The sequence below is a fragment of the Nothoprocta perdicaria genome, unplaced genomic scaffold, assembly GCF_003342845.1.
Source record: "Nothoprocta perdicaria isolate Ctin4 unplaced genomic scaffold, notPer1 scaffold_213, whole genome shotgun sequence".
In the NCBI taxonomy this organism is placed as follows: Eukaryota; Metazoa; Chordata; class Aves; order Tinamiformes; family Tinamidae; genus Nothoprocta; species Nothoprocta perdicaria.
Window position 1 is genome coordinate 142,924 of NW_020455350.1, and position 12,187 is coordinate 155,110.

Below are 12,187 nucleotides of genomic sequence, written 5' to 3' on the forward strand. Positions count from 1 at the left end.
AGCTCATGAATAAAGATGGAATAGCAGATTCATAAGGTAGGGCATGTGTTACTCAGCTTTAGAATGGATTACAAAATTCATTCTAGAGATTCAGGTGTAGTTCGTGGAGAGGTCTGCAACACACTAAACTACTGCCATGATTTTACAATTCAGTTAAATGGAAATGACTTGCACACTGACATTCTAATTCCAACATAACACACATATAAATAGTTTTACATTGCTACGTAAATTCACACAGAACAGCTACGTGGTCAGTCAATTTAAAAAAACTAAGTGTGTTTACTCAGAGTAGTCAACATGCTAGAAGTTTACCAGTGGGCTTGCAAATCAGAAGCTTAGACCTCACTGGACTTCAATCTTCAGACTCATTAATGTCATTTTTACAAAATCCTTAAGTTAACCACAGATTCACAGAATATTTAAGGTTGGAAGGGACCTCTACAGATCATCTAGTCCAGCCTTCCTGCTCAAGCAGGCACACCTACAGCATGTGGCACAGGGTGGCATCCAGGCGGGTTTTGAAGACCTCCAGAGTAGGAGACTCCACAACCTCCCTGGGCAGCCTGTTCCACTGCTCTGTCACCCTCACAGGAAAGAAGTTGCTCCTCACCTGGAGACGGAACTTCYTRKGCTYCAGCTTRTGGCCATTACCCCTCGTCCTRTCGCTGGCCACCAGTGAGAACAGCYTGTCCCCTTCCTCCCTGCATTCTCCCTTCCTGAACTTATACATATTAATCATATCCCCTCTGAGCCGTCTCTTCTCCAGAGAAAACAGGCCCAGCTCACTCAGCCTCTCTTCATACGAGAGATGTTCCATTCCCTTAATCATCCTGGTTGCCCTTCTCTGGACCCTCTCCAGAAGCTCCACGTCCCTCCTATACTGGGGAGCCCGGAACTGCACACAGTACTCCAGGTGCGGCCTCACCAGAGCTGAGTAGAGGGGCAGAATCACCTCCCTTGACCTGCTGGCAACACTCCTCCTGATGCAGCCAGGATCCCATTGGCCTTCTTGGCCACGAGGGCACACTGCTCACTCATGGTTAACTTGGTGTCAACCAGGACTCCCAGGTCCCTCTCCGTGGAGGTGCTTTCCAGCAGGTCGATCCCTAATCTGTACTGATGCCTGGGGTTATTCCTCCCCAGGTGCAGGACCCTACACTTGTCCTTATCCTAGCATGTAAGGATTATTTCAGCATTGTCTCAAGTCACACATTATATTACATACCCCATTAGAGGCCTTTTTCTTTGCTTTCCATTCATCTAGCTGAGCCTTTGTCTTTGCATCAACTTTGACTAGCAGCTTCTTTTCTCCAATCTGGAGATCATGGAGCAGTCTCAGTGCTCGAAGCGTCGATTCTGGTTCTTTGTACTCACAAAACCCAAAGGCTAAAACAGATAATTGAAATAAAACATAAACACTCTTGAGATAATTAATTTTGAGAAAAAAAAAGTGTTTTAAATCATTAAATCTATGTTTTTTTTTTTTTTTAAGACAGGAATACATATCATAAAAGAGACAGTCAAAAAATCAGTCACTTCTTTAATCTTTGATATGATTAATGGCCCAGTGAATAGAATTAAACATATGTTGTGTTCGTAAGGCTTTTGATACGACTTTCTAAACTGGGGAAATGAAGTCTACAGGAAGGTACAGTGGAGTTGCAATTATCCGATTATCTGAAGGCCAAGGATGTCAACCAATAGGTCACTGTTAAACTAGAAGGATATTTCAAATTGAGTTCTTCACAACAGTTAAAGTTGTAATTAAATGAGAAAAAGTCCTTAAGACCAAAGTAAAGAACTAAAGTTAAGAAGTAACGATACAACAAAAAGTTGAAGAAAATGATTAAGTGACAATCAAATACAGCAGCAAAGAACAGTAATGAAAAGGCTTCCTGTATCCAGTGAAGAAAGGTCCAAGGGGAGGGGGGAGGAAAATCAGTTCAATTTGGGAAGAGGGAGAAAAGCTAAGTTAGTTCAGATATGAGGAAAACCTCCTTAGCAGTCAAGCAGGAACAGACTAATACTCTAATGGAATAGACTGCCTAACAGTGCTGGAAATCTCCCTTCTGAGGAGAAGTCCAGGTTAGTAAATATCTCTAAGGGATCAGTCTGCAAACCCTTGACTGTTTCAGAATGGAAAGCTGAAACTTCAAGAAACATTCTGAATCTTTCTTCCCCACCCCCATTTCTTTCTTGATTCCAAGGACAGAACATACTAAATCCCTACCACAAAGTATTTAGCAGTTAAGCATTGTATACTATACCTGTCTTAATCTGTAAAGTATTAGGATAGAAATGCCTCATATATGTTTGAAAAGTTGCCAGTAATAAAAACAGCAGTCTGACCAGAGATTATTAAAAGCACATTTACCTTGAAGTTTTCCAGATGCTCCTTGTACTCTCTTCCAACTCAAAACTAAGCCGCATTTCTGTATTAAAGATAAATAATATTAAACATCTATTCTGCTCGAAGTATTAAAATCTTTGCTACTTGCAATTACTGTTGCAAAGAAACATTGTGAAAAAATTGTGAAAAGCATAAACACTACTACAAATAATTTATGCCCAATGTTACATGTATATAGCTTAAAAAAAAATCCACAAAGCTGTGTTCTTCAAGTATTTACCAACTTAAAACTCAAGCCTAACAGCCACTACTGCAGTGAGCTGAACAATCTCTATTTTTAGTTCTAACACATTATTTTCTAGTAGTCATTATCTACCAGCCAACAAGGTTGTGGAGTCTCCTTCTTTGGAGATCTTTAAAACCCGCTTGGATGCAGCCCTGTGCCACGTGCTCTAGATGACCCTGCGTGTGCAGGAGGGTTGGACTCGATGACCTCTGAGGTCCCTTCCAACCTTAAGCATTCTATGATTCTATGATTTAACGAGCAGTGCAGTGCACTTACCGCTAGAAGCTGCCGTATGAGCATGTCTGAGGCTTTCTCAGAAATGTTGCCTACAAAAACGGTGGTAGTGGGACCGCTGTTTTCATCATTTTCTTTGACTTTTAAGCCAGGGTGTTCTTTTCTGACTCCCAAATGTTTTCCAACCATAGATACTGTGGTAGGAACTAACACCTAGAAAGACGAGATGTTATTAAAAAGTTAAAGAGTGTTTTTGTTTGTTTTGTTCTCCCCCATAGTTGTAAGAGACTTAAATGCATAAGACAAAAGAATTGGAAATTGTATTTCAGAATTAAGTTTTCATATGAGTATTAGCTATGCTTACGGAGTGAGATACCATAAATAGTTCAGCTATTAATATTATAAATATTAATGCCATAAATATTAATATCATAAATATTAATATTATAAATATTAATATAAAATTGTAAATAGCTAACTTTTTACACAGCACAAAAAGAGATTGACATTTTCTGTCAAAATAAGGAAGAAAGAAGTATTGCCCTCATCTGTTGCTAATGAAGGTATCAAGATCAGCACATAAAATGAGACATTTGACTCATGGAAAGCTGAAGTAACTCGCCTAATGCTGTACTGAATTGCTAAAGAAACAAACTGCAAACAGAAAAGTAACTCTGACTCAGGCGGCCTCAAAGGACTCTAGACAAGGCTTAAAGCTCTTGCAGAATGAATAAACACTATTGCTTTACTAAGTCGGTATAAATCGATTATTACAGCCTCCTGCTTTGGTTAAGGAGCAACCATTTGTTAAACAGACCATACAAAGACAGGCACGACAATCTGTTCTTGTTTGCTGCATCTCTCCTTCCACCTACCACCTGACTATATATATATGCAATCCTTTTAATAAGGTTCTTTTTAATTAAAATGGCTTTCAGGACTGCAAATAAGGTGCTTGTTCCATCTTGGTCTTAAATACACTGGTTTCTGTGAGCATATTCCTGCGTAACAGAACGTGAACGATCCAAAACTTAGTATTTCGGGGAGATTTCACTTATGCAAGTGTCATAAAAATGGTAATGCACTTTGAAGCCAAGGAGCAAAACTTCACACTTTTAAAAGACAACTTATTTTCATAAATTGGAAGTCTTCTTTCCAATTAGGAAAAAGAAAAAAAATTACATACTCTTCTGCAGGTGTGCACTGTCTGCAACTCTTCCCTCCCATACGATATAGAAAAAGAGGATTTGTTTGTAAACTGCTCACACACCTTTCTAGCCAACTCAACAGTGAAGTACGATGCCCTCGTAAAGCTGGATTAGGCGATGCCTCCAGAGCACACTGCTAGGTTGGCAGTCTTGAAAGATTTAAAATCTGACCACACTGCACAGCTAGACCATACAGGAGCATGAGGTACCATTACCTAAATCACTGCAGTACAGAGCAATCTTTTTGAAAAACAGCAGGTGCTCCAGTACTGCAGCTAGCAAGTACAGACATGTCTTCAAGCTTTGCTTAGGTCAGAAATTAACATAGTATTAGAATAGCTGCATTCAAACCTATGCACTTCCTTTTACAATATGAATTTAGGTGAAACACAGCAAAACAAAAAATATTATTATCCCATCTACTAAGAAGCATGAAAGTTTTACTCTCCATTTTACTTTCCTGTCATTTCATCCCCAGTATAATACTTACAGTTGGAGCAGGAGCCATAATGCCCATGGGTACAGGAATCATAGGGGTCCCTGAGAAAGACAAGACATATATTAATATTAATCATTTGCAGACATCACTTTCAGACCCAAAAACAACTCTATTGAAATAAAAATTTCACAGTATTGAAAGCTACTAGTAATTCCTAAGCATTTGAGCACAGACCATTGACGTCAAACAGCAAGTTGATTCTGGTCATGTTCTTATTTAACTTGCTCTCTTTTTAGCTGCTTTGTACTTTAGAAGCAAAATTTATTTTCAAAGAGCATTGAGACCATTCTGTCTAAAACATATCTGTGTGGTGAATGATGCAGGGAATTCCATAAACAGAAGCAAAAGTAGGCAAAGTCCTACAACCCCGATCCTGAATGGTTCAGTTCTCAAAGTGCAATCCTAGCTGCATACAGGTTGGCACCAAGGTGCTATAAAGGACAGCAGCCAATTTCACATTATTTACAAAAGAGCTTAATACAGGTCACAAGGAAAGCTTCAATCTAGAAGATCTGTAACTGCTAAGCACTTGGCTTGGTCTTTAAAACTTGATCTAAAATAGTATTTACTCAGGTGAACCACACACTCTTCCCACTACAGAATTCACTGGCAGCCTTAAGTAACATCATGTGAACTAATATCTGTTCATAATAAAGGCTGTTATTCTTTGCACGCCAACTGCTAAAGAAGAATAAAGATATTACGTGACTAGATTTCACAGCCAGACCTGTCATTAAAAGAAAAGAAAATGAGAGAAAAACCAAATCAAGAACGCTGAAATCAATCCCGTGTTCTTCACGGAACACCATGCCCAATGCAGTAAGTTTTCAGCAACAAGTCTACTGTTTAGACAAGTCTATAATTAACTGTTTTCTGAAACTATCAGCCTAATACGAAGCAGAAGCCAGGAAATCAAATGAAGTATCGAGCATCACTAGGAAAGCCGCTGCCAGGCATACAAAGCTCTACATACAGAGCAGTACAGACATAAGGTGCTGCTATATGCCCTATCATATATGCTACTATATTGATTATTGCACACAGATCTAGTCTCTGCAACCTGAGAAGAACCTGCAGTCTGGAGAAGAGCAACTGTGTGATTCAATTGGCAAAACAGCTGCCTTAGAAGTAAAGGTCTGCAACGTGGAGGCTCGTGAGGCCTGATTCAATGTGGCAGAACCACAGAAGGCAATCCACCAAATTCACACAGCCTTAGAACTGAGGTGCACTCACTGAAACTAGCAGGAAAATATTTTAAAAATAGACATATAAAAGCAGTACTTCATACAGGGGGCAACAAAGTTCTGGAATTTGATGGCTCAAATGCATTGAACTTCAGATTAGAGATTCTGTTTGTTCCTTAAGAAGTCCAAGATATCTGCTAAGCCTCCAGACAGATTTAAAAATATATATATGCTACAATACGACAGAGAATTGAACACAGAACCCACAAGCTGCAACAGAGCCTTCCATTATGGAGCTAACTCATTCTTCCCAATTTATCATGTTTTATGGCATGAAAGGATCCTAAAACTGTTGGGTTCCTTAGCGGAAGTATTTAACACAAGACAAAATACAACCTTTTTTTTTGTTGCTTGTTTACATTTTTAATTCATATTTAAATAAGGGCAGCAGCACTCAGCTAGTTTATAGCAAATCTGAAGATTCTCCCCAAAGTTGCTGCCGTATTTTCACATTACAAATGTTCAGTGCACTGAGTATTTCCAAAGGCTGTAAATGTCCTCTTTGAAAGGAACTGAAAATTGCAGTCTGCTGTCAAAGCAATGTTACTGAAATACATTAATACAGAATAACTTCTGCAAGCAACAGAACTTCAAATAACAAAGGGTAACCTCTTTCTCTAACAGCTGCATATACTACCATAACTTACCAGGAGGCACAGGTGGAGGAAAGCCAGGAAACTGAGGAGGTGGAATCCCAGGGGGAAGCGTTGGGATTCCCATCGGAGGGCGATTCAAATGAGGTGGAAAAGACATTCTTACAGGTGCAAACTAGCAAAAACATAGGAAAAGAAAACATTGCACTAGTCAGTCCCCAAACATTAATTACAAAAGCAGTGTGACTGATAAGTATCTTCAATGATTTAAAATATTTAAATGGGCATTCAACTACAAATTGAAACTATCCTTACTTCCCTTTCCTTGGATAAGCGTAAGTCACAGATACAGCAAATATCTTTCACAATGAAAAAAATAATAGCACTATCAAAGTGTTTCAGAATGAACAAAAAACAGAACCACAACTGACACCTCTCTCACACCAATTTCAAAACATACGTCAATGAATTTCTTAAAAAAAATTTTTCCCTCTGAATCTGAGTGTGGAATTAATCCTGGAATACACTTTTCAGTAATCCATGCCATTCTCTTGTACAAGAAACAACCACTTACAAAACAGATGAGGAATGTGAATTGCATTTAGTAATAAGAACACTGCAGAAGTTCCCAAATTACAGCCCAGGGACAGTTAAAAGCTTGCAGGGGGGTTCTCCAAACTATTTTTAACTTCTCAGTTCCAGTGTCTCTTAGTTCAACTTCTCCAAGAGCTGAGGCTTAACATGCTAACACAGACAGTAGAGAACATTTTATAGTTTGCTCATGAGATGGTTCTTGTTATGTATATATTACTAATTATAACAGACACCAACCAATGAGGACAAAAATGGAGCACTTTTAAAACTACTGAGGCATATATTCTTTCTCCCAGTATCATCTCATCAGTCGTATGTGGTCAAGTCTTTAAAAAGCATCTGCCCTCTCAGTTCCAGAAACTAAACGGAGCACTGTGGCTGCAGGTAACACAAGCTAGATCTCTGCACTTATGCTTGTGGAAGCACACTTGGCATTTCAGCACATTGACACGAGCCTGTGGGTACACAGACCCACAGCTGCAGTGAAAAGGCATGAGAGCAACTTCAGACATACCCAGTCATGTGGGTACCGACTACAGACACACAGACTACAAGAGTTCAGCTAGTTATCTAAGCAAACAATCAAGTTTCTCAAAGTACAGTCTACATTATAGCCTATAGTATCATATCCTCACTGCAACTGCTTTTGAAATAGGTCAAAAATCAAAGCAGCAGGTCTCAAGAACAGGTTATGATAAACAGAATTCTGATATGTGAAATAGAATTGTCGACTAGAAGATACTCTCTACAACTTTCTGGCATAGAACATTAAAGAAACACCAAATAAAAGCTTTGCTGGAGCCCCTTGTGCTTTCCATGCATGCACAAGGGCAAGCTGTTAACCAAACTCTTGAATACTAGAAGAGCTCGAATTGCTACTCTACCATCTTAGCATGTATATTTAAAAGAACTCAAAAATTGTAAAAGAACCAAGTAGCAAAACTTTGCTTCCACACAGACTTGAAACATCAAGACATAAACACATACAGTGGATTGGAGAGAAGGAATGGCCATACATATTCACCGGTAACATCTTTGAGATCTAAAAAGTATTTAATAATGTAAGAATAAATATATGGCTTTACAACATAACTCAGCTGAAGCCACAATGATAGCAAATGGAATTTCCTCCAGCAATTAAACAACAGCTTATTTTATAAAACTTTATACAACACAATAAATAAACACTTTCTGTTCTGCAGAAACAACACGCACATGTTTCTGTCTTTTTTCCAATTTTAAAACAAATGGGGAAAGAAAAAGGTACCAAGATGAACTGGCAAACAATTTTTTCTTTTTTCATCAGAGAAAAAAAAAAATCCAGAGAGCTACAGCAGCATTGCACAATCTGAGGGTCACAAGACCTTAACAAGAGGAGCTTGGAAGTTATTCTCCAGGGTGCCTGTAGGGGCAGCCGCTTCTCCTGCTCTGACGGCACTTCAGCTGAGACACCATTTTGGGCTGTGTGTGTGGGACACCAAGAGGTGAAAAGCTCCTTTAACTAAAAAAATGTAGAAAAATGATTGACTGAAAAAAACCTTTGCCTGCATACACACAGGCACGGATGTATAAATAATATGCACTAATTGGTATTGAAAGGAAAAAAAACATTCAGGAAATGGTCCTCCTCAGAGGAGGAAGGTAGGTAATAAGAACAGATTAGGTGTTTCAGTTTTCTATCAGATATATGTAAAATGTACTGCTAACCCTATAGCTCCAAAAAGTCATCAGCTCTGAGCTATATTCTTATTTCTTCCACACTGACAGGCTATTTTTGCAACAGCTAGAAAGCTGCTCTGGCCCTGAAGACCACCACACCAAATTAAAGAAAGGTTTAGTCTTGCTACTATCTGTGAATATTAACATGAACCTGTCAGAGATACAAGTTTAATTCTAATTCTATTCTATATATTAAAACAAAACAAAAATAGACAGAATACCCAGGAACCCAGTCTGAGATTGCTCACTGGAGAAGGGATAAATTTGAGGCACGCATCTCTCCATAGCAGCAAGCAAACAAGCAACAAGGCTGCAAGGAAAGAAAATAACTTTTTTAAATTTTTTTTTTCCTCCTGTCAGCAATCAGAGTAGAGACAAGAAAGGCACAGGCCCTCCCAGCAGTCAGAGGTGGTATAGCATAACCACACAACTAAATAGTTGCTTACTTGAAGCTGAGACTCCAAGGTCCACACTACATGTTTCAGGGGAGTTTTTACTTCAGACTCGCTCTAGCCTGCTCGAGGGGGCTGACTGCCCATTGACAGTTAAGAGTGCATTTTTGGTGTATTTTTATCTTAAAGGAATCCATCCATTGCAATATTGCAAGCCAATGTGCACAGAAGGTGGCTAAGTGGGGCCGACTGGAGACTTGCCTCACAAGCGTGTCCCTGCTCGGAGCTAACACACTAATGGAAACGTCCACTTCGCTGCCCTTGGGCAGCTTTTCCAAGATGCACATGAACAATGTCATGGATGGCAAAATATCTAAGTTTACTCTGAGTAGGAGCAGCTCGGACCCAACTTGAGTCAACAGATAAGGTGAGTATGACATAAAAACAACTAAAATAGTCCAGGTTCAAGTCGGGCCCAGGAGTTTGGTTGGTATCATACCCAGCTCTTCTGAGTTAATAACCCCCGGTGGAACAAAGCTGCATGCAGAGCCAGCTGCACCAGTTACAGGGTTACAAAACTTGGGAGAATACACGAATACCCACATGGCCCTAAAGCTGGGTAAGATCCACTGAGACTTATTAGTGCCGACTCTGTGTCAGAGTAAGCATGCTTTAATATTCAGGGATTGGGTCTGGCAGGGGTAGCACTGAACCACAGAGGCTCCCAGGGCTGGCCTGAGAGCAGGCTCAGCTGAAGCTCGTGAGATCGTAAAGAATTTAAAATATATGAACTGATGGCTACAGACACGGAGACCTTGCTACCACACGCTTCTGCACCATCCCTGCCTGCCAAAAGGCTGAGTAAGATGGGAGTGACCATATGAGAAGTTTTAATAGCGCAGCAATGCCAGGATATGTAGATATTAGTAATATTTAATTTATTTATTAATAAAGTTATGAGGTTTTTGCCTATTTTTTCATTTGCTTTTTCTTCCTCTTAATAAAGTGACAAATATATGGGTCATAAACAGAACGTATGCTGATTAGTTAAATACCACTGGCAGCTAACGTCTTTTAATCTGGCAGTTGTGCCACCTACTCGCAGCCTCCATCTTACTTCTACTGGTGTCACATGACTGAACTAATTAGTATCTAAAAGTGCTTTCATAAACTGTAACTCTTCAAAAACACAACCTGCAAAACATTTTGTAGCCATTTTTAGAACAGCTATGTCCAGACGAAACAGGCAGTTACAATATTTGCTGCCGAGCTTTAGTTTCACAGATTCACAGAATATTCAAGGTTGGAAGGGACCTCTACAGATCATCTAGTCCAACCTTCCTGCTCAAGCAGGCACACCTACAGCATGTGGCACAGGGCGGCATCCAGGCGGGTTTTGAAGACCTCCAGAGTAGGAGACTCCACAACCTCCCTGGGCAGCCTGTTCCACTGCTCTGTCACCCTAACAGTAAAGAAGTTGCTCCTCACCTGGAGACGGAACTTCTTGTGCTTCAGCTTGTGGCCATTACCCCTCGTCCTGTCGCTGGCCACCAGTGAAAACAGCCTGTCCCCTTCCTCCCTGCATTCTCCCTTCCTGAACTTATACATATTAATCACATCCCCTCTGAGCCGTCTCTTCTCCAGAGAAAACAGGCCCAGCTCACTCAGCCTCTCTTCATACGAGAGATGTTCCATTCCCTTAAAGAGATGTTCCATTCCCTTAAATTTATAGTATAAGTTATACCAAACTACATTTCTATATATATACACACGTATATTTGTGTATATATACACACAGAATCTGTGAGTATTTTAGGTCCATAACACTACATTATGTAATACCACACTGGTTAAAGAACTGTTATACCTAGTATTCAATTTGAACGCCTATGTTTCACTGAAGTGTCCACAGAAGAACTCTATATTTTATACATTTTTCACCATATTGAAGTGTTCAGCTGAGCACCAGAAACAGTTTTAAAAAACAGAGACAGCGTATGTAATAAATAAGGTTTTGCCTTTTAGTGCTATTACGTAGCCTTTTATATCACTCTCGACAAGGTCTAAGGTTTCTTATGCTATTTGTTAAGCCATTTAAGCCACAGAAAGTAACTAAGCCTACAGTTTGTCACCAAAAAAATTCCTTGTACTATTGACATGAAAAAATTACACTTCTCACAAGGAAGAAAATCTCACCTTAAGTCTTCTTTTTATTGTTATATTTCAAGCTAGCTGATACTCAGTGAAGAACATCCAAACCCTTCTCACACAGTTCCACAGCTTTATCTAGATTTGCCTGCATGCTACACGAGGTATCACCATCAAACACAGAAAAAGTACTCAGATAAAATAGAAAAATTTGCTTACATACATCTGAGGTGATCTAGAAATATTTGCTGCCACTGAGTTGCACCCCCAACTATTACGGGGTAGTGTCTAAAAACAGAAGGTGCTTACTGAAACCGACAGGTTTGTCTTTCTGAAAACGCTGTCAAATGGTGTCAAACAGGACTCCAAAAGAGGAGGAACTTGAGTTTTTCTCCCAATTCCGTGCCCATGCAGAGCACAAGCTGAAGCGACTCTCCACCTTAACCTTGGTGCTCCTTCCCTCTCCGGGGGCAGGAACAGGCTGTGGCAGCACAACACCAATGGTACTCACGAGAGAGAAGCAGACAACTGCCAAGGGCTAGAACAGCTCCCTCGTGATAGATTCAGGAGCGGCTCCGTGCCTGCTTCCTTAGGCCTGCTTTGGACTGAGTTGCTTTTATAAAGGCAGATGCAGGGCACGGGCAGCAATTCTTTTCTGATCGCAAAAAAAAAAAAAAAAAATTAAAAAGGGGGGGGGCAAATATATTTGGATCACAAGACTCTCCCATTGTAACGTTTTGCCTCCTGCAAGCCTCACTATAAAAATAAATAAATAAATAGGTAACGAGGGCGCCGCGCGGGCTGTCCGGGAAGGCCCCGCGCACACTCCCTCTCCTCCCGCCGCAGACAAAGGCCTCCGCTCCGCGCAGCGGGGCCGCCAGGGCGCAGCTGCCCGCGCCGGCCCCGGCCGCGCTGCC

At 40.3% G+C, this 12,187-nt stretch overlaps 1 protein-coding gene across 3 annotated transcripts in view; it reads right to left on the minus strand.

Moving 5' to 3' along the window:
* RBM25 (RNA binding motif protein 25) overlaps positions 1–12,187 on the minus strand; it is a 34,565-nt gene that overhangs the window by 18,267 nt on the left and 4,111 nt on the right. For 2 of the 3 annotated variants that reach the window (XM_026038613.1, XM_026038611.1), the window contains exons 1-6: positions 11,782–11,933; positions 6,472–6,592; positions 4,572–4,621; positions 2,916–3,086; positions 2,378–2,435; positions 1,229–1,389 (exon numbers count right to left, since the gene is read on the minus strand). In XM_026038613.1, the coding sequence (XP_025894398.1) occupies positions 1,229–1,389; positions 2,378–2,435; positions 2,916–3,086; positions 4,572–4,621; positions 6,472–6,577 (546 nt within the window). In that variant the 5' untranslated portion in view covers positions 6,578–6,592; positions 11,782–11,933. Of the gene's footprint in view, positions 1–1,228; positions 1,390–2,377; positions 2,436–2,915; positions 3,087–4,571; positions 4,622–6,471; positions 6,593–11,781; positions 11,934–12,187 lie in introns of those variants that run through there. The other variant, XM_026038612.1, reaches the window with a different exon arrangement.